At 29.3% G+C, this 22,980-nt stretch overlaps 1 protein-coding gene across 7 annotated transcripts; it reads left to right on the plus strand.

Annotated features, from left to right (window-relative positions):
• Nucleotides 1-777: 777 nt before the first annotated feature.
• LOC134708200 (uncharacterized) lies at nt 778-21,736 on the plus strand. 7 transcript variants are annotated; one of them, XM_063568549.1, is made up of 17 exons: nt 778-1,014; nt 5,367-5,693; nt 9,633-9,683; nt 10,295-10,353; nt 10,935-11,032; nt 13,453-13,521; nt 15,555-15,615; nt 16,114-16,210; nt 16,708-16,751; nt 17,272-17,459; nt 17,863-18,097; nt 18,520-18,690; nt 19,147-19,290; nt 19,746-19,853; nt 20,239-20,377; nt 20,827-21,142; nt 21,584-21,736. In XM_063568549.1, the coding sequence occupies exons 2-16, from the start codon at nt 5,405-5,407 to the stop codon at nt 21,012-21,014; spliced, it is 1,941 nt and encodes a 646-aa protein (XP_063424619.1). In that variant the 5' UTR covers nt 778-1,014; nt 5,367-5,404; the 3' UTR covers nt 21,015-21,142; nt 21,584-21,736. The 7 variants fall into 7 exon arrangements, with proteins under 7 accessions (XP_063424619.1, XP_063424615.1, XP_063424614.1 ...); XM_063568545.1 differs by lacking the exon at nt 778-1,014 and adding an exon at nt 1,365-1,715; XM_063568544.1 differs by lacking the exon at nt 778-1,014 and adding an exon at nt 1,978-2,061.
• Nucleotides 21,737-22,980: the final 1,244 nt, after the last annotated feature.

Raw genomic sequence — 22,980 nt, forward strand, 5'->3', positions numbered from 1 at the left:
GCAGAATAACAAGGAAGAGTCTTGTAGTGTTCTATTCAAGTCTATGAGTATCTATCACTGACAAGACAATGTTAATATGATGTCTTTTTTCTAAAGTTAGCAGTGTGTGCTATCCATAACATGTTTTTTTTACGTTGAATTCAAGGGTATAGCGTGCAATATAAGATCGGATTATATATATCTATTTTGTCATTAAAACGTCAAAACATCCTACCCCTTGTTGATATTCGTTAAGATTGCTCTAACGATAACCAATATGCACTGGTCAGATTGGTATGTACCCTACATTGATATTGGTACAGAATGTTATTGTAATTTCCTTTTAAGTAAAAACTGTATTTCATATTATTGGGCTTACTATTTTGACTCAATCTAGGGTTCATGTAATTGACTATTTTACTCAAACAAATTAAGGTTAAATAAGTTTTTAGTATTTTGTCTTCTATTTTCTCCTTATCGGATAAAACGATAATCTGAATAAACTACTGGTTCTAATTCTGACACCAACGACCTCTATTTCAATTAAAATGCATAATATTTAATTTAGATTTGTTTAGATACGTTTGTATTTAATAATCCATTCTGTGTCAAATCATTTAGATAATAAAATGACACAAAATGCCGTAAGTCCTACAAATGACTATGTCCAGTATAGTTTGTAAGCGTGCCAGAGCTACTCGCTTTCGCTCGTTTGCCCGCGGGGTACACTCGATTTCACCTGTTAACAATTGACTTTCGATCGATACATGATAATTTCTAGGAGCATTGTCAAAACCATTAAAACCTGATTTTTATCATTAATAGCTTTATGGGATAATTTTATTATCAGTTTTGCAAATCAAAATTAACAAAAAAATACTTGGAAGTTCATTTGTGAAACTTTTGTTCAAGTGGAAGGACATATTTACTGCTCAAATTGTAAACGGTTATCAACAAATTTAATTAAATTCAGCTTCGAAGAAGGAATACGGAGTCTGCTGGAAAATAATAATAATATTATAACTACCAATTTAGGTAAGCAACATTAAATCTGTATTTTATAAAATATACATTATTGTGTTATGATATCGTAATTTATTCTTCATTTCAACTATTTATGTTTTTTCAACATTTTTTTCTAATTTTTCAGTAATTTATTACAAAATAAATCAAATTAACTGTATCAATCAAAGAACATTAAAACCGTATCGAAAACGTCATGGACTTTTGAAAGTATTTAATTCAAATTTCTTTTCAATTTTCCCCATAAAATTTGTCACAATCTAAATTTCTTTATTATTTATTCTGAATATTGAAGAGGTCACTGTTGTGTCGAAAGCCTCTATGATAGCACATTAAAGGGACGCGAGTATTCACGTGCTCCAAAGAAACATCAATCGCTGTCAATCCGATAACGGGCAAAATAACGCCCACCGTCAGTTGTAAAATCGGAGTCGTACAGGGATAAACCAGAACTATTTAGTGACAATATTCTCACGTGTTTTTGTTTTGCATTAAGTGATTTATATATAAGCGGATTAAACCCTATAATAACTAAAATGAGATATACAGAAAATAATGGAAACATTTGTGTGTCTCCTTCCGAATCAGTATCTGGATAAACTACTAGTTGGGTGATTTATTTTGAAAATACTGTGTGAACATAATTATTTGTAAATTGACTTATAAGTTTGTGGTAATGACATATTCTTAGAAAATGTTATCAGCGGAGAATGGTAAGTAAAATCTGTCATTGTGTGTGTTTGTGTTTTTTATATTTACAAATAATTTTTTTTCTCTTCTTTTAGTTTTAGTAGAGAAAAATAACATATACCTATATTTGTTATAATATATATATATGTATGTGTCTCTTTTTTCCCCTTTAACTATACCTCTTAAATGTTACCATATTTACATATTAAATTATAATATGTAAAAAAAAATCTAAAGGTACGCCCATCTCAAAAAGTAAACAACTGTTAGATTTAATAGAAAGATGTAAACACCAGGCGAAGTGAATGACTTCAAAACATCTGCAGAAAACGGTTATAGAAAAAAAAGTGAAACGAATCAAACTGCAAGGTAAATTTATAAAGGTTAAAAGTTCGTTACAAAATTAAAAGTTCGCTACACAATTTTGCCAACAGTTTAGTATAAAGGGGTTTTAATTACACTTGATCGGTTATATTCGGTTACATGAACACACCGTAACATGTGGTGTATGGTTGACTGAATCTAAAAGCTGATGAAAAATTTACATCATTTGAGTTCAAGATAAAAACACTAACTTTTGGTCACAGCTGTGTTGGAACCTATAATTTAATATTATAATATTGGAAAGATCAATAAATTATAATATTCAATGACATCAGCGTAAATTAATATGGATCATTATATTTTTTCTAATAGCTAAAAAATTACACACACTTTTCCCCAAGGGAGGTTTTCTATCGTGTTCGGTGTAGACAGAGTCCAGACACTTCTAGCTGAGAATATCGTTTGTACGTTTGCCGATAACATTGGTTTTATTACCTGAACACTATGAATGGTAATAAAATGACCAGAAGAAACGTTATATGGCTACGGACAATAGATATTGTGTGTCCATTGATAACCACATTTACACCTGACTCTTGCCTGAATATACTACTAATATCTTATGAAAAATTATTTAATGATGACATGTACTATTCTTTTGTATTGTTTTCTTTTCTTTTGAATCCGTACTTTTTCCAAAGACTTTTTTTTTAATGTCAGCCGATCCGAAGTCAGTATTTATTTCAGAGAACATAAATAGAAACTTGGCTAAGATTAAAATTCAAATCTGTACGAAAAATAAACTTCAAACTTTTAGTTGTAATCTTTCGCAAAAAGTGTGTCACTCCTGACCTTATTTAGAATCACATTATCGCCATAAATAATAATAATAAAAAAGAGATATTTGTTTCTTCTTTCCTTCTTTGTTATCATAAAGAAATTTGGTGATAAAAAGCTTGTCGGATTTTACCCCCTATGTTAAGATTTCGTATGGATCAAAGAGGTTTTTTAAGCGTTGTTCTGCATTTTTATTACAAATAGCAGATCAATGAAATCCGTATAAAAGGGTATACTCAGATCAGATTATTGATTTGATAGTCAGAATAATTTACATTTGTTCTGGTCAAATTAAGCAAAAGGCGAACATAAATATTTATTAATATTTGAATAGCAACGAAAAAGTCCGGCACCCCTAGTATAGATCAGTTAAGATTGCTGAAACAAATCGTGTGTATACACTGCACTTCATATCTGAGAATTGTTTATTTTTTTCGGAATGTAATTAGCGTTCCGACATCGATTTTATCATATATTCATTTCCGCCAGAGGGGTGCACTTGATTGATAAGTGTGAACATTTACACCTTTAAAAATCCTTTGATCTTTTAAAATCAACAGAAGTAGCAAATGTAGTCTTGTTTTTAAATGAAAAAAGGAAGTTATACCCATGAGTAACTGTATGTAGTGATGTCAAAATAATGTAATCTTGCACACTAGACTTATAACATAAACAGATATTAACCAACACGATTCTGGCCTGTTTTGGTTTCTTTTCATCCCTGAACGTAGTCCCATGTTTCTTTATATTCTTATGGTCAATTAACCTATAACCCTTTTCTATTTTACAAAATGTCCTCATAACCACGGACCCAATCTGTCTAATCACAGGCACTTGTTTCTATCCATAGGAAGGTCGACTATCCATATAAAATCTTCCTATGGATAGAAATAAGTGTCTGTGGAAGGTCGACTTTATATGGATAGTCGACCTTCCTATGGATAGAAACAAGTGCCTGTGTGTCTTATACCAACAATATGTGAAATTTTGCCCTAAAAATTTGAATTATTCACATACAGTAGTTATATATGATGTTGCTGACTGCACTTCTGGTGTTTCATTGTATCACATTTTGAGTCATACATTATAAATGAGTTATTATATAGATATCCCAATTCATGTTGTATATAACTGGGGTTACTTAAATTTATATTATGGTATCCTTAGTGCAGATCCAGAACTGATTCTAAGGAAGGTTCGCTGCAGTCCTGCTCCAGTCAAGCTCCATTGATTCCCTATATAATCAACCAAATTTTTCCCATTAAAAAGGGGGAGGTGTCTGGGCCCCCTGGATCTGCATTTGATCCTTCTTGAGGTGAGAACATTTGCATATGCTTTCTACAAGGATGGTCATACATGTACTACAAGACAAAAATGCATTGCATCCTTAAAAGTCGTACATTGATAATATAATAATTGACCACTTGTTTCTGTGAATGAGTATTATTAATGTATTTGTCTAACAATGCTTGACCTCTGTATTTCAACTCAAAGGCATACATATTTGTCTAGATCAATTATACCAACTTGTTCCAAAATTATTTTTAGGCCATTGGAATGAATACCCTTGAAATGTATATATGTTATTATGAAAGTATTAAAATTAACACCCTTGACCATACACTTCTGTTCACTCCTTAAACTCTTAGACCTCACAGTCACCATTCATATTCTTTAATTATATACTTCAGACACTTATCACAAATTTGCCAGATTTCATGCTCAATAATTCTAAATTTATTTCTGATTTGCAGGCAAATGATTGCACTTTGTACTTTATTAAATACCAATATCAATTTCAATTGAAGTTTAACCAGTTGGGCCATTAATTTTATTTCTGACATTTCAACCCAATCCTTAGTAAATACCATACTTCTTGAAAAATGACCCCGCGTAAGTGAATGTTCCTTGAAGTTGAAAGTTCATTAATCAATTTTAGAAATCAAACTAATTATTAAAGTAAATGTGCTTAAGGCAAACAAACAAAATGTTTTCAAGTAATGTTTCATTTTTAAAAATGACAAATCCATCAATAATTTTAATAGCAACAAAATGAGTAAAAATAACTGAAAGACATTAAAAAAATGTCCAGTAAATATTAGCCACAAAACTCATATTGACCACTGGAATGACTGGATATCTACAAAAAAATATTGTGTGGTCATAACAGTAGCATTACTGTCTTGATATTGCTAAAATCCTTGTTAACTCTAAACTGCGATAAATTTGTTAGGGCATTTTATAGGGTTCAGTGGGCAGCCATTCTGTTAGCCACATCAGAAGATCAATCCTTACACAGAATCCATAAAGAGATTATTACTAAAGCACTTACAAGTATGATTTCAGACAAGGAAACAAGAACAAATGTCGCTACAATGGCTTAATTTGCTAGACTGCATGTTAGATTTTAGGTTTTGGATAAAAAGAATTGTATTTATCTTATGAATTGACTTTTAAGACTATTTTTTATTCCACACATTTTTGATAATTGATGTTTTATTTTCTATTTTTAGATGTGGGTCACATATATAGAACCAGCATACGAAAGAAAATGGATCATGTTTATGAAGAGATTATTGCAGGGTCCTGCAAAAAGATGAAATTTGTTCGCCACGCCAAAGACAATGATGAAAGCAAGCCTACTCCATGCAAACGCAACAAGAACATGGTTTATACTCCATGTAAGGGAGTTTCAAATTGTCATGCAGTTCCTGGAACCCCAACACAGAAGATGCCCTTCACATCAACCTCTGTACTCAATCACAGAATCAGCTTGACAAACGACAACACATACCTCTGTCCAGCTCCTAGTACCACAGTGAAACATTTAAAAGCTCAGGGTATGAAAAAAATATATTTTAATGGCTCAAAATTTGAGGAAGTGTTTAGTATTTTCAGAGAAATTTAAAAAAAAAATCTGGCAATAAATCTCATGTTGTAATGTAAATTGATATATTTTTTTACATTAATCTGAATGAAAAAAAAAATATATCATTGAAAAATAAGTAAAAGGTCTAGACTAAAACCAATAAATTGTCTAAACTTCTGGGCATATGGTGACAATCCTAAACAGAAAATTACACCATCTAGACAATCCCCTGCAGTTTAGATATATGTTATGATGGAACATGGCAATAGGAAATGATAGGCCTCATCCATGAAAATCTCACCTGTGCACCTGACACAGGCATGAAGTAGGGTCAATATCAATTTTCTACCTATATGTCAAGTTTGATGGATCTTTGTTAAATTTAATTTATGTCCCAATGTTAAATGTGTCATTTGTATACAAAATTATTATTACAACCAAAACATGCAAACATTTAATTTGACAAGGATAAATGTGTAAACAAAGCAATACATGTACATGGCAGTAAATCAACCCCTTTCAAATCAGTATTAGGGTCAACAATTTATTAATGTTATAAATTTAGACATTTTGTGAGAAAATCTACTGATATTTAATTTATACATTTTGTGAGAAAATCTACTGATATTTAATTTAGACATTTTGTGAGAAAATCTACTGATATTTAATTTAGACATTTTGTGAGAAAATATACTGATATTTAATATAGTGGGATAATTTTAGGTCCATTTGTTAAATTTAAGTTCTCATAATTTGGGTATTTGTTAACAATCCATCATTTTTGGAAAGTAAATACTTCATTTGTATGTTGAAATGAATAATATTTCGTGAGTGAATTTAGTGGAAGTGGTTTCAATTCAAAATTGCCTTTAGCATTTTAAGAGAACTTATTAAGGGTGTTGAAATCTTTAAGTTAAAAGTTATTGGGAAAGGTTTAAAATTCAAAATTCGTTGAAACCTTTTGTACATCAGACATGTATCTTTGTTTGTTTATATAATAGGTTCATTAAAAAGAGTGAGATTTTTTTCTTCATATTTCTGAAATTTGATAGAATACAGCAATCAATCTATCATACATCACTATAATAATACAACATGGTCAATAATTGAAATAAAAGTAATGTCATTTTTAGCAAGGATTTGTAAGTCCCAGGTTTTAGGCTCTCAAATTTCATAGAGGATAGTCTCACTGTTAATAAAAGAGGAACAGTCTCCTGAAACTTGGACTGGCCAAAGTCATCTTCATATTTTATTAGGTAAACGGATAGAAAGTCACAGTACATAAAGTCACAAATAATCTGCTGACAATTGTTTGAATATATATGTAAGAGAAATATCTAGAAATATTTCCTTTTTAATACATATATTCAAATTAAAGTTTAGGAAATGTGTCATTATACTTGAAAAATAAAGATTTATTTAATTTTAATCGTGCAAAAGAAAGATTTCTTGGTACCATGAAGCCATTTAAGTGCCAGATGATATTTTAAGTTTTATAACATTTATGATTTTAGAGGATTTATTGGGAAATAATACAAAAACTACTGTGATTACATAAAAGTTTTATTACATAATTCTAGATCCTGTTGTTAAAATCCATTAAACCATAAATCTAAGAAAATATTTAAATCATAGAACTGCTGTGAATTTCCATATATGAGGAAATTACATTATGTAATAAACCTCAGTAAATAGTCAATTTATTAAAAATCCATAAAGTCTTAATCATATACGATGATAAATGGATAATAATTTTATTGGGGGCTATTTGTAAATCCTAATATAGCACAGCAGTATATTAGCCACTATTTAATATCACCAACTGAGAAGTAAGAGCTTGCTGACCTCCCATTAGCATGTTCCTGGCCTTTTTTACTGGCACCAGACAAATCTTATTCTATACAATTAAAGACTATATGGTTGCCAATTAAATTAAACTGAAATGCAACTGTGAAATCAACATCCTGCTGTTACTTTTATTCTCTTACAAATTAAGACAAATTTGGGATGGGAATCTGGTTAAAATGTTGAGATAGCTATTGAAATCCCCAATGATTATGCAATTAAACAAGGTTCTAACTTATTTATGAGTGTTTTTGAGTGGCAGCCATGAAGGTTGTGTGATGTATCACTGAAGTAAGGGATCAATTGTTGGTCTAATTGGTCTGTATTTTACTTCCTGGTTGGAGATTTCAATGGATCCCCTGTGGTTACTAAATTGTTTGAACATGAAACACTTGGCATCATGATTTCTATCTTGTTAATTTAGTGATTGGCAAGTCTTCAGGTTTCTAGCATTGGTAATGTTTTTACCAGACCACACCACAGACATGCTATCTCAACTCCTATATTGGCACTGGGATGTTTTATAATAGAAAATAATTAATTAAGACCAGCATTTAATTCTTTGATTCCTATATTAATTGTTTAAAGACAAATGTCACTATGAATTGTACAATTAATTTTGAAAACTTAAGTTAATGTACATTGCTTGTTCATTGTCACTAAATAAAGATTAATATTGGCGTTAATTTAAACCCTAAATTTTGTCGTTCCATTTACAACAACAAAATAAAAAAAAAAAAGAGGACTTCAAATTGGTATTGTATTTATTTACCCTGGAAGCATCTCTAAGTTCCAAGACTAATTTCTATGTACATATGAAAGTTAGTAACACTTTTAGAAAAAAGTTTTCAATATAATCATGATAATGAAAAAGTAAATATGAATATCAGAACATTAGAAAACTTTCTGAGGCACTAATCATATAAAATATGTTTTTAAAGTATACATAATAAGAAAAGTATATTAATTGTAATATAAGAGTATTAATTTCAAATGTATCAATTATTTAAAATATTTTTTATCCCTACTCAATGTAAAAATAAATTTCATATTAATGTCAAAGTTGACATTTATTAGGGAAATTATTTCCAAAAACTAAAGCTCAGACAAATGTCTAAGTTTCCAATATACAATTGCTACCTAAAATTAATTTTAACACCATAAATATGTCTTTAAATAAACATACTTCAACTTTTCTCACCTTTTCTATAAAATACCTGTCAATTATTTATTAATGAAGAAAAGGATTCTATTATTAGCTGTTTATTTGGGAGGAAATTATTGTCAAAACAAAGTGTCAGTATCAAGCTAACTGTAAAGTACTTGATATATTTAACACCTTGAGCTACCTGTTGTATATTTCTTAAGACATGTTTGTATATTCAAATCCCTACACCCACTTCACCTTAATCAGGTAATAATGTGTCAGGTAGATTATCTCTGTCATTGACCAATCAGAAGCCTCGATTAATCAGGTAGCACCTAATTGATAAAAATAATATGATGTTGAATTAATTTATTGACTTATTACTAAAATTTTGTTTGCTGCATCCACATCATATCTTCTGTTTATTTTCTGTGTTATGTTATTTGGATTTTCATCATGGTTATTAGTACTTCTGTTCCAACTTTTGTAAGAGGTGAGAAAAAACATAATTGATTAAATTTATTTTAATATTATTTTTTTTTATTTTTAGAACTAAACTGCTATATATATATAAGCAAATTAAAAAAAAAACATCTAAGTTATTAAGTGCATTGCAAATTCTTATTTTTGTTTAACTTTGCTTTTAAACTTTCTCAAAAATATTTTTTAGTATTTTAAGATTGAAGAACAATATCATGTTTTCTGCTATTTGACATTTTTTTTTATTGCTTTATTTTACACTTTTTCCATTGTTTCAATTGCAGATGAGGTGAATTAATGTTATCAATTTTAAATTTGTAGACCATATTTTTTATGAAAAAAACAATGAAGCTGAGATTTTATTTTCAGGCACAACTGCATATATCTTTTATATTCCAAGATTATTTTAAATATTTATGAATTTATTTCGTTTTTCAGGTCAACTAAAGTTGTCAGCTTCCATCAACCAAGGTGTTCTTCAAGTTAATGGTAAGTTGGATATAAAAAAAATACTTTTTAATTTCTAGATTATACATCTTCCATAAGGAAAGGCAAGAAAACTCAGAATACCCCCAACTGTTAAGAAGATTTAATTATTAATAATTATGATTTGTAAATATTAATTATATTTTGCCACCTTGATAAGTTGAGATCAATATGTCAAAAAGTCATGTATATAAATAATGTTCAGTGAAATGACAACTATTACTTATTAGAAAACCATGGGCCAGTAAAGGCTAGCTGTAAGTAATGACAAAGTGTTTCAAATCTACATTCAGAGTGTATTAGAACCATATGATTTTTTTTTTGTTTAGTACATTTTCTTCGCAAATTTTTTCAGAATCCTTAATTGAAACTCTATAAAGGTTGAAACTCTCAAGGATAATTGACAATTTGAATGTTCTTTTATGATGCAGTTTCCTTAACCAAATTCTATATATGTGATTAGAATTTCACCAGCATAAATTTGTTGTACCCAGTCAAGCGAATTCAAAAAGGGCTCATTTTTCATTGTAATATTAGCAAGCCAGCATGTCATTTTAATGATTTTTCTTGCATTGTATACCATTGTTTAATCTTTTCATATTTTTTATTTGTAGTTATTCAAGGTCGCCAATTGTCTACCAGACAGAAGACAACTGCTATTACTTTTGTTAAGGTATGGTATCTATTTGTTTATAAAAATTTTATAATCTTAAAAGTTTACCTCCTTAAATATAATTTCAGGTTAGACAACTCATTTTCATAAAATTTCTGTTAGAGACAATATGAAACCATATCCAGTTTTGTTACAGTTAAATATGTTTTGATATTCCAACATAATCCATCCCTAGACTATGTTTTCATTTTGTTTGGCTTTTGTCTTCTGAAATTAAATATTTACCATTTAAAAAAAAGATTAAAAAATATTTTGGAGAATTTTTCTACTGAAATTTTTCTTCTGAAATTCAATATTTACCTTAAAAAAAAAGATTAAAAAATATTTTGGAGAATTTTTCTTCTATTTTATTGAATGTCTCTAACTAAATGTCCAGTAGCAAAATAAGAAATCTCAGTAAAAATTGTACATGTAAAGGCCATTAAATGAGATAATGTCGTAAGTATCTTTTACCCCTGATAATAAAACATAAATAAATTAGTCAAATTGTCAACCTCAGTACCTATTTATATTATGATAGTTTAAGAAATTATAATAAAATGTCATTTGTATGTATATTTAATTATTATTTTATGTTTTAGGTGTCCCTGATTCCTGACGGTGATAGCAGGCGGTGTAGCAGTAAGACATCCATTGTGACAGACTCCAACAACCCTCTCTACGACCATCAGTTCTCATTGTAAGTATACATTACTTATTCAACATAGATTAGAATAGAATTGATCATTTAGTAAGATATGGAATTATTTGCACTGTCATTGGTTGTGCAACTCCATATCTCAGTAACAGCAAAATGCAATCTACTTTCAACTTTTGCTGATTTTGCATTTTTTGCCAAAAACTGAATACCAGCTTTTTGAAGAAAAAAAGTTCTTAATGTTTTGTTATGTAAAGAAAATGCTTTTTTTCCTAAAAGTCAATAAGGCAGAGTTATAACATAATTACATTGAATTGGTAAATGTTATTTCTATTTACTGATAAAGATATCAATTTGGGAAGAGGGCCCAGATTTGCTGAACATTTGGGATGGGAAGTTAGGGGCTCAATTGTTTAATTTTTCTCCCACACATTATCCCATTTTAATTATAAACTAAATGAAAATAAAATTAATATCTAATAATAATGAGCAATAAATCCTATCAATTATCAGATAATCTGATAATAGATTTGTTTATTATCTTAGGATAAGATACCTATCCCAGGGGACTATAATATTTATAGTTATTTCATATAAACATAATCTTGTTTGTTTATTTTAATAATAACAAATTTCATGGGAAAATTTAAAGATTATGAATTTTGAAAATTAAGGAAATGAATGAAATTTAGGAAGATTAGAAATTGAAATTGTAATCTTTCATCCTTAATTATGAGGATTTTTTTTAAGTTGACAAAGACATTAGGGTATTAAGAGCTGTTACATTTTAAAAGGAATATTTGAAATTTGTTTTTCCAAAGCATCTATTGAAAGAGGATCATAAAAATTATTAAATGAAAGCTGTTGCCTTATTTACATAATCAGATGAGAGAAAAATTCATACAAAATATCAATTATTCATTGAATATGAAAACTCTTAATTGGTTATAGTAGCATATTGCCCTTTTCATATTTTGAACCTTTTATCTGACACAATATTAAGAGCAGGTGCTTTTGCAAAATTATGACAAAAATTTTGAACATTTTAAATTATAACAATTAAAAAGCGTCATAATTGATATAGATTATATATTTAAAATTGAGCATTTATAGATTAAAATTTTATCATGTTATAAGTATCAGTTGAGAAATAAGATATTTTGTTATAATGGGTACAATATGGTTATATTGGCTGCTAAGTGGAGATCCCTGGTGTTAATTGTACAGAAATTTGACATTTAATTAGGCAGGTGAAGAATTTGATAGACAAGAAACATACACCTGAAATTTATGTCCTCACCTGTCTCAAATCAAATAAACAACTGACCATAGTGTTCTGACCAAATTTATCCTGCTTTTAAGAATTGTTAGTATTTTATAATTGCATTTCTAATTTATACTCCAAAAATAATTTGACTGTTTTTTTAAATCAAAAATTAAATGTAGGGTAAATGTAGTCCAGGTGATATTTTAGCAGTTTTATATGCTAAAGATTAAAGAGTAGAGTAAATTAAAAATAATAACACCAATTTGCATTCATTTACATTTGATATTTTTCTCTTTCAGTTTTGAAAATATAAAATGATAAACTTTAATAAAAAAAAAAAAAAGGTCTTTTATTAGGATCAATGTTTTCAATTAAAATTTTTAGTTTAGCCATTTGATGTTTTTGTTTAAATTATGGTACTAATCTGTTTCATAATAATAAACATTGTACATGTACAGGTAAAAGTGTAATGTAATGTTTGGTTGTCAATCAATAATATGATCTAATTATGAACAAATCCCCCAAACAAGTTCATTGCTTACAGATATATATGAATAAGATTGATATATAGATAGATAGTGTTCTATCAGGTTTTCTGATAAGAACTTGACACATATCTGAGTTGTACATATCTCAAATGATATAAGACATGCAGTTATCATACAAACTTATCTAATTATAATCATTAATCCCTAATTATTGATCACAAGCGAGTATGTACAGTAGAGTGACATGTGCTCAGTAAATGCACTTAGTAGAATATGTCAATTCCTTAACAACCTTAGTTTTGGCATATCTCATGTTGTAACTTCTAAATTTTGAAAGAGTGAGTTTGCTCTCAGAGATAGTAAGACTTGATCTGTGATAATGTGATAGTCAAATTTCAATTGAAGCAAAACGAACAAGTAGGAATATGTCAGCAACTTTTAAATTCAGTTTAATCCAATTTCTTATCTTTTATGATTTCTTCATCAACTCTCATTCATTTTACCTGCACAAAATTTTTGATAGAAAAGACACAAAAAGGTAAAATAAAAATTTGAAAAAGTGCTATTCCAAAAGATTATGCTAAACTAACACTTAGAATTAAGTTATAAGTTCATAGAATCAAGGGTTTATATAGTTAAGTACAAAATAAATCCTTTATAGAATGTTATATGATTTCTTGTTCATAACTTTTCTTTCTATTTTTTAGTGTGATAGCTGAAGAAGATTTGAAGAAGAGGCTGCACATCTCTGTATTTGATAGCAGTAAAGCATCTAGGTATGTATAGAATAAGTATAAGTCAATTTATTTTAGCATTATGACATAGTGATTTCACTTAATTTTTAATTTATTTTTTTCCTGACCATTTTTTTAATAAATTTCCGTGATATAAGAAAAATACAAATAATAGAAGTTCAGATTTTAAGTAAAGTTCAAGAGACATTAATCTTCTTTTCTTTTTAATCCGACTCAGATGAAACCCCCTGAAAGCATATGTTTTCTACTGTAACATTAATGCTATTGGACAAAAGAAAAATGACCTATCTAACTAAGGGTCAGGTAAACAAAAACACTGAGAAAGGTCTGGGACGACTGACTGTCCCTAAAAATCTTTTCTTCCCCTGCCAGATGACTAAATACGAGTCTGTTAATTGCTTTGCTTAATGGATTGATAAATTTAAAAGTTTGACATAAAGAGCGTGTATAGGAATTTTTACATTCTAAAATTCAACAATAATACGACTGAACAAACAAAGAAGCAAAAAATATGATTACAAATATTGGCGTAGAGTACCGAGTGTATAGGAATGCCTTGTATCGATCACCTGGCCCCGCTGTAATTTATTTATGTTAGCCAGCTGCCTCTCTTGTTTTGTTCCTGAATGGTTGAAAATGAAATGATTACATATAGGACACAAATTTTCAAATTATGTTGTGAAAATGCTGTTAAATTTTCATGAAAAGGTTGGTGATTTACATTTTGATATTTGAATTCTTTATTTTGTTTAACTGTAAATATTTTAACAAAGTGACAAATTCAAAAAAAGTTTTTTTTTTTTATTTATTTCAAAATTATTTTTTTTACACACAATGATGTTTTGCTGGAAGTTTTCAAATTTTTGTTGCATATTTAAAGATGTAGAAAGATGAATTGTCACCTTAAAGTTTCAAATTCTATTAGAAACATAAAATCAGTTAATTTTTACCTTTGAAGATCAAGGTGTAAAAACCTTTGAAGTTGTAATTGGATAATTAAGAGTTTAATTTGAGAGCTTGGGGTACACAATGCAATTCTTAAATTAGGTTAAGAAGTTTGTTTAGTTTGTGTATCATCTTCCTTAATATCTTGTTAGATGGTAGCCCCTCTCCCAAGCTGAGTTCAAGCTATGCTCCTGATTTGAGAAAATAAATTAGGAGTGAGAAATTTGTAAAAACATGGTTATTTCATATAAACTTTGTAAATTTCAAACATGGTCATTTGTTAAAAATTTGGTGTAAGTTTCAAGTTAGGATTATATTTCATGTTATCGGATTAAGATAGTTTACAAGGTAGGGAGTTAAAAGTTTTATGTTTCATCTGATAAGATTTACTGTTACTTTGCACGATTCTGTTTAAAAATTTGTTATTTTAACTTACTGTCATTTTTAAATTGACATTTTTATATTTGTAAAAGTACTTAGACATAACTAGAAAATATTTTATTTGACATTTTAATTGCACTTTTCAAAGTAAAGTAAAATATTCCAGGTTGACCAGGTTAATATCATTGTTTGTACTTTTTTGAGATAAAGCACTTTTTTAATACAAAATATTTAAATGAAAGTATCTAGTTCTGCTTAGAAATAATAACTAATATAGTCATATATTAGATGACAGGGCTGTTGCATTTTCTTCTGTTGCTTGGTTTGAAAATGAAAAGGTTACCTTATAAAGAAGCATATAAGTAGAAGTTGTCCAGATGACAAATTGAACTTCACTTTGGTTGACCACTTGATTTATTTGACCTTGACCTTCATTTCAACAAATCAATTTATTTAACTATGGGATAACTCTTTAAGATGTGTAATATTTCAAATTTGTTGAATATAACCCACTCAATCATCTCAAGGGCTACACTTCATAGAGAAAGTAAAAGCTAGGGCCATGACAAATGTGATGAAATAGAATAATAAGGACTTTTATTACCACATCATTAAATTATAATTTTATTCGCATTTAGCACCTGTGATTATGAAATTTTAAAGTTTAATTCAAAAAAGAAATTTGTAGTCATTAATGAGAATGTAATTTTAATTATTGTCCTTTGTAGTTTATGTGAGTTCCTTGGCGGCATGTCTTTTGGTATTCAACATCTGCTAAATCCTCAGAAGGTAAGCCTCTATAGTTTTATATGTATTTAATTTTTACATTAATTGCTTTTAAATATTTGATAGAGAAATCACATCAACTGCAGAATTTTGTAGAAATGGGATAATAAATATAAAGATTTAGAAGAAATTTTTAAGTTTAAATATGATATGTTAAAAAATTGTAAACCTTTGTCCTTAATGAGCTCGTTGACCATTGGACAAAATAAAAGCATTACAAAAATGAAGACTTTCTTGCTTTTAAGAATTGTATGTACATATACTTACATCACATATATAGTTAAATTAACTTTGTCACTATTTAAAGGTATTTATTTTCTAAATAGAAAACTAAAACCAAAAGTTTGAAGAAAAAAAACGACCTCAAAAGGTCAACCAAATTATACCTATGCCTAAGGGAGATTAAACATATACATGTATTTATATATTTACTTGTAATTTTGAATGAGATGTGTAAGGATTGATTTGTTTCTTATGTTTCAATGTATAATTGTTTTATAGGACGTTATGGGTTGGTATCATCTACTAACAGAAGAAATCAGTCATCACAAGCATCTTAAAGTATCTACTGTAGCCAGAATGACACCATACAAAAAAGGTTAGTTTATAAAACTATTTTGCTACTTAATATTGAAACTGTTATATTTTAATTAATTGCCGCTAAATTATTAAGGTATTTTTAAGGCTTGTATAAATCTTGAACTTATTCCTTAATTATTGGTACCAGTATGCATGTTAGTGGTACATACAAAGATATGACTAGATTTGAAAATGGGAGATAACTCTTAGTAGATAAATGTTTCAATTTATATGTAAAAGCTTTTGTAAAGGAAACAATTATATCAGAAAATAGTACATTTTTTTTGCAAATAATTGAAATGTTAAATGTTATAGAACATAGAAAAAATGTACTAAGCATAACATATATAAGGTGCTGGTTAAAATTTTAACATCGAACAGCAAATATTTCATGCATATTCAGAATGAATAATTACATGCTAGACAAAAATGAATATTATGAAAGTGAACTAAATGAAAAATAATGCTTAAAAGTTAATTATATAGAAGTTTGACAAAATGTTTATGTTTTTGTAGGTAGTCTAACAGACAAGAAATCAGCAGACAATGACATCATTACAGTAAGTTACTTCCCTTTGTACAACATCAAATGTAGATACTTGTCTCCCCTTTTATATTTCTTGCTTAAAATATGGACTAACATATAAAGTTAATACATAATTAATTTATTCCAATATAAAGCAAAATTCTAAATTTAAGCCTTTTAACATAATAAAGAATCATATAAGATATAATTTCTGTTTATATTATAATATATTATATTCAAGCTTATAGTAATTTTATATTAATGATATTAGGTATTGGTAAGCCACAATGAGACACTGATCAATGTATGATAAACTTAAATGAATTTCGATCAACATACAATAGCAAGGTGTCCATACTTAATGTCTTAATGGTCAACCAGGTTTTGAATCAATTCTATATCAAATCCAAAGAATTGTTATCAACACATAATTATTAAGCTTCCATGAAACAGAAAACAGAGGTTTTTACATGAAGCATACCGCAGTACTACAATAGTAGGAATATTTGCCTAACTGTATTTTAAATGATATAATATATTTATGTCTGTTTTAGGTTAGCCTCTCACGTAGTACCAGTGGTTATGGCTTTACAGTTGTCGACTCCTGTCCTGTAAAGATTGGTAAAGTAGACCACAGTTCTCCAGCTGCATCAGCAGGTCTATGCCCAGGGGACCATGTCATCTCTGTCAACGGTCACAACGTGTCAAGGTCACAGTCATCCAGAGTAGCAAAGATTGTCAAGTAAGTATAAAATAAATAAGGTATTTTGAAATGCTGTAAAAATAACATGTGGTATGATTGCCAATGAGACAACTCTTCAGAAAGGAACCAAAATGACACAGAAATTAACAACAATTGGTCTCTGTATGGTTTGAAACAATGAGCAATGATATGGTATTACTACATTGGGTCATTATTTCCAGAAGTACTAAACTTAAAATATTTTATCATTTCTTGCAAGACAATATGTTGTATAAATTTGGTTACAGTTCAAATATTTAAAAATTCCATTACTTATCTGTTTCAATATTATTTTCATATAAAGAGTACTTTGTGTTGTAAAGACAGGAATGGTAATAAGACTCTCATTGTACATTAACAAAAATAATTCTGACAATGTTTAATCATGTTTTTATTTTTATAGGAATGGCGGTCAGTCACTTGTCATCGAGATTCAACGTGCTAGTCAGTTATCCTTCCTGAACCGGTCACTATGGCAACCAGAACCCACCATGCTTCTAGACCCAACAGACATGAGACGCTGCAGCCACGACAAGGGTTACACTTCCGAGTCAGACCTGTCCGACACAGACGAGGGTATCTACTCCTGGCCAAGCAACAACACCAGTACACCTGTAAAGAAAGACAAGAAATCAGAGGTATGTCAATTATGTTTAAAAAACTAGACAAGACATTTATTGGTTATAATAAACAGATATATTTGAATGAGAAGTAATTCAGTTTTATTAATGTTCAATATAATAAGTAACTTCGGAAATCCAAGTATATGTCATTACTTCAAATAAAAAAGAAGATAGAATCTCTATGGTTCACAAATTCAAGAATGCTGAACAAGGTGTACTAAAAATGCATATTGCAAAATCAAACTTAATATATTTATACTCTTGATATGTCTTCTACATTCTACAATAAGTAGGAATCATGTATGTAAAAAAGAATTTTAAAAGTTTAGAATTTTTAAATAATTTAAAAAGTTTTACTCAAGAGTATGAACTACTATGTTGATGATGCTTCAGGCATGTTATGAATTTTGAGTAATGTATTTTTGTTTGTGTTACAGTCATCAGCAGCCTCAGAGAAGACAATCTCTACACTGATTCACCAACTCCTGACTGCAGAGTCCAACTTCATTGATGTCATGCATGCAGGCATGCAGCTGTACTCACTTCCTCTACGCCACAGTATCCTGACGCCACAGCAACACTCTTCCCTCTTCCAGAATATTGAAAAGGTAACTATTCCTTTAAATTGACATTGTTTAAAATAATAGTTATAAGATTGGGTATGATTGACAATGAGACAACTCTCCATCAGAGTCCAAATGATCTAGAAATTAACAAATATAGGCCTTCAGCAATGAGTAAAACCTATTCCTTAAACTGAGCTATATAAAGCCCAGAAATGACAAATGACTGAGACTTGATTTGAACAATGATAAAAACAAAAATGGTTATACAGCAACAAATGGCAACCACTGAAATGAGTTGTGAACAATATATATTGTGTTAAGATTTTACTTCGAAACAAGAAAGTGTATATAATTATAGAATTTAAAGTTTAATTTACACAAATTTCAACTTAAAATATTCCAAGCTTTGCATATTTGAAATAAAATGAAATATGTTTTGATGTTATAAGTTTCATAAGTTTGAAATATTTAGTAAAGAATGTTTTGTTCGTATTTCAGTTGGTTATGATCTCTCAGTTCCAAGTCAAACAGATCCAGAACAACATCCCAGCCTCTGAATCATCGTCAGACTCAGACTCTAGTACCACTTCATCATCTGCTACAGAGACAGCTCAACACATCGGCAAGATCTATCAGTCTAAGGTAAATAATATTACCATGTAATTTTTCAATTAAATTTTGATCATTTGACCAGTATATGAACACTTATAAACAATGTAGGTTAAAAACTTCAGTATAATCTATAATAAGTAAATACAAAAAGAATATGGTTTATTATGTAGTTATAATGTTGTCCTGTTTTAAAAATGGATCAAACATACATTACACATTATAGATTAAATGTTTTACAGTACATGTAGCTTTTTGTAAAACTTTAAATTAAGATTTAGCAATTTGATATTTATGGAATGTACTTGTATAAGTATTTATTAAAAAATAATTTTATATTATTAAAATATTTATGAGTAAAGCTAACACAGTTCTAGTCAGAGTTAGGTAACGATATTCATGATTCAAATAATTCTGGCAAGTATAAATGGAATAAGTAATCTAAAAGCTGCCTAAATATACTAACATGATTTTTATTATTATTTCAGATTGCAATGTTCTGCCAAGCCTATGACTTGTATGCCAAGGGTATAACCTCAGCCAACAAAGTTCTGTCAGATCTCAGCGCTTCAGAAGACTTCATCAAGTTTGTAAGGGTAAGTGTCCATTCATTTGTAAGAATTAGGAATGATAGAATATATGGAAATCAATGGTGTACCACTAAATTATCATAGCTAAGAAACAAAAAAAATGGAGCGGCTGCTTTATGAACTTCAATTATGAGAACAGAGGCAATGCGCTCATACTGTCAAAGAATTACTGAAAATGCCTTATTGACAATATTTTAAAAGGATTCAGCTAGTTTGAGATTAAGTCGTGTCTATAGGAACATCTATGTAAAAGATAGACAACAAAAAATGTTGACAAAGAATTTATTAAATTTATAACTAAGAATATAAATAATTGAGATTTGTTTTATTGTAACACACTTAAATTTTTGTTTTTTGTAAATCAATACTTATTGTTGTTTTTGTTTTACAGAACTCCACGTTAGAGTCTGGTGAGCCATCCATCAGTAGCTACATCTACCTCCCAGTACAGCACATAGTCCGAGTCTACAACATTCTACAACAGATTCTAGTCTTCATTGATGATGCCAGTCTCTCATCTACTATGCACAGTAAGTATTTGATTGTTTTCATCATGGTCAACTTAATAATTCAACTAGTTTTAAAGTTGTGCATTATCTGTGATGCTAAAATTGAAATGAGAATGGAAATAGGGAATATGTCAAAAAAATATTAGATGAGCAACCAATTAAAGTTGTAAAACAAGATTGATAATTTTTATTTAACGTCCATTCTCCAATTCACCAAAGGCTTGAAGAAGCAATCCTCATGTAGTCATTAACAAAAATTATGTTTATTTTTAACACAATGAAGTTAAAAGGAAAATGTTAGGTTGTCATAGGAATGTTTATTTGTATTTATGACAACCAGTAAAAACAGGATCTTAATGATATCAAACATGACCAATAATGGCTGTTATATCTTTACAAGTTAATTTGAACCATCACATGCTTTAAGTGCATAATAAACAATTTACTAAATAGTGACTTCTATTTTACAGCCTTTAGATCCTGTATTGACAACATGACCAGCTATCCTAGTGTTTCACAGATCCTTTGTCTAGCCTCACTTTCACCTATCTCCTCAACACCAGCAGCAGACAGCCAGAAGTCAAGGTCAACCACTAGCACAGGAAGTAGGGGGCACTGTGATGGTCAGCTATCTCTGCCAACGTTTCAGGAGTATTGACTTGTTTTTAGCCTTTTATTACTGTGATACTGACAATTTTGTTGGAGAGTTACGACAAAAATTCAGCACCAAGTTCCGAGGATACTTCATCTAGAGATGTCAGCCATCTTAGCTTAAAGATATTGCTGGTATGTATTCTTTTATATTTGTGTTATATTCTGTTAGAATTGGGGTATATGTGCATTAGACAAGAGCACCAATGTTTCAAAATAACTCTGAAAAAATAGAAGAAAAATAGCCAGTCCCTTAAACAAATCTATTAACCAAATATGAAATGCATTAGAGTTACTGGATAAAAAATGTCAGTTTTAATTTAGCTGAAATAAGTACATGTTTTATGGTGACAAGTCTTTCACTTAAATCATCAACTTAAACCTTCACCACTTATGGAAATCAGGGATTGAGATGCTCAAAAGAAAGTGAGAAAAAACATTTGTAGTCTATATTGATATACTGATCCTATTCTTCATGTATGCAAAGAATTTAAATGACAAAATAGAAATTTTTAATGTATTTATTAATTGTTCTTATTCATTCTCATACTAATGTTCCTTTTTTTCCTTTTCCAGAACAAAGCAGGGACAGCATCTCAGAATTCCTTCGAATCCATTGACAATGAAGATTGATGTATATGAACTTTTAATTTGTTTATAGTGTGTATTAATAGGACCTATATAATAGTTCTGTATCTTACAATAGTGCCAACAAGTGCTAATTTATTTGTATATATTGTTTTATTTTTATTGTTATCAATTTGATGTTATTAAATTGAAAATATGAAATGATATACTTTTGTTTAGTTATTCTACCAAATAGGTATAGGAAGATGTGGTATGAGTGCTAATGAGACAACTCCTTTTCAAAATAACAATTTATAAAAGTAAACCATTAAAGGTCAAAATACGGCCTTCATCACTGAGCCTGGGCTTACACTGAACAACAAGCTATGAAGGGCCCCAAAATTACTGGTGTAAAACCATTCAAAAAGGGTAGACCAACAGTCTAATCTATCTACTAGAAGGGAGAAACGCCTATAAGTTACATAAACAAATGACAATGTAATTATTGCTGTGTTGTCCGTTCATTTTCATATCACACCCATACATTGTTTGTTTTAAATAAAACATAACTTAAAAACAAAACAAAAATACGGTAGACCTCCATTTTACAAAAATCAAGGTACAAAGATAAATAAAGTTGGCAACGTTATCTGACAAAACTTGCACAAAAATAAGAATACCTATAGCCCTTGAAACAAGTCCCGGAATTTTTTTGTCATTGGTCAATGATAACTGGCTTTATTCATCAGCTTCATGTTACTTCCCTTAGTCATTGATATTGAACTGTTGTTTTCTGTTGATATCATTTTTATGCTCCATTTATGGACATTATGTTTTCTTGTCTGTTTGTCCATTAGTTTGTCAGTTTGTCCGTATGTCCTGTTTCAGGTTAAAGTTTTTGGTCGAGGTCAGGTTAAAATTTTTGGTCAAGGTAGTTTTTAACGAAGTTTAAGTCCAATCAACTTGAAGCTTAGTACACATGTTCCCTATGATATGATCTTTCTAATTTTATTGCCAAATAAGAGTTTTTACCTCATTTTCACGGTCCACTGAACATAGAAATGATAGTGCAATTGGGGCATTCATGTACCTTGGACACATTCTAGTTATTGGTGGATATAACACTTATTTATAGAGATAAGTTTCTTATTCAGGTTCAAAATATACAAACTACCTATTGCTGGTAATGTAGACATTAGCTAAATATATATATAAGAAGATGTGGTATGTGTGCCAATGAGAAAACTCTCCATCTAAGTAACAAATTGTGAAAGTAAACCACTATAGGTTAAGGTACAGCCTTCAACACAAAGCCTTCGTTCACACTGAACAGCATGCTATGTAGTCGAACAAACATGTAAAACTAAAGTACAAGTTATCATCAAATTGACATAAATCCATGAAAA

The sequence above is a fragment of the Mytilus trossulus genome, chromosome 2, assembly GCF_036588685.1.
Source record: "Mytilus trossulus isolate FHL-02 chromosome 2, PNRI_Mtr1.1.1.hap1, whole genome shotgun sequence".
Lineage (NCBI taxonomy): Eukaryota > Metazoa > Mollusca > Bivalvia > Mytilida > Mytilidae > Mytilus > Mytilus trossulus.

Coding starts and splice junctions, on each gene's coding strand:
- LOC134708200 (XM_063568544.1), top strand. CDS start 1,998: ATGACTTCAAAACATCTGCAGAAAACGGTTATAGAAAAAAAAGTGAAA. Junction 15,616..16,113: donor ATCTGCTAAATCCTCAGAAG/GTAAGCCTCTAT, acceptor ATTGTTTTATAG/GACGTTATGGGTTGGTATCA. Junction 20,378..20,826: donor TCTCTCATCTACTATGCACA/GTAAGTATTTGA, acceptor TCTATTTTACAG/CCTTTAGATCCTGTATTGAC.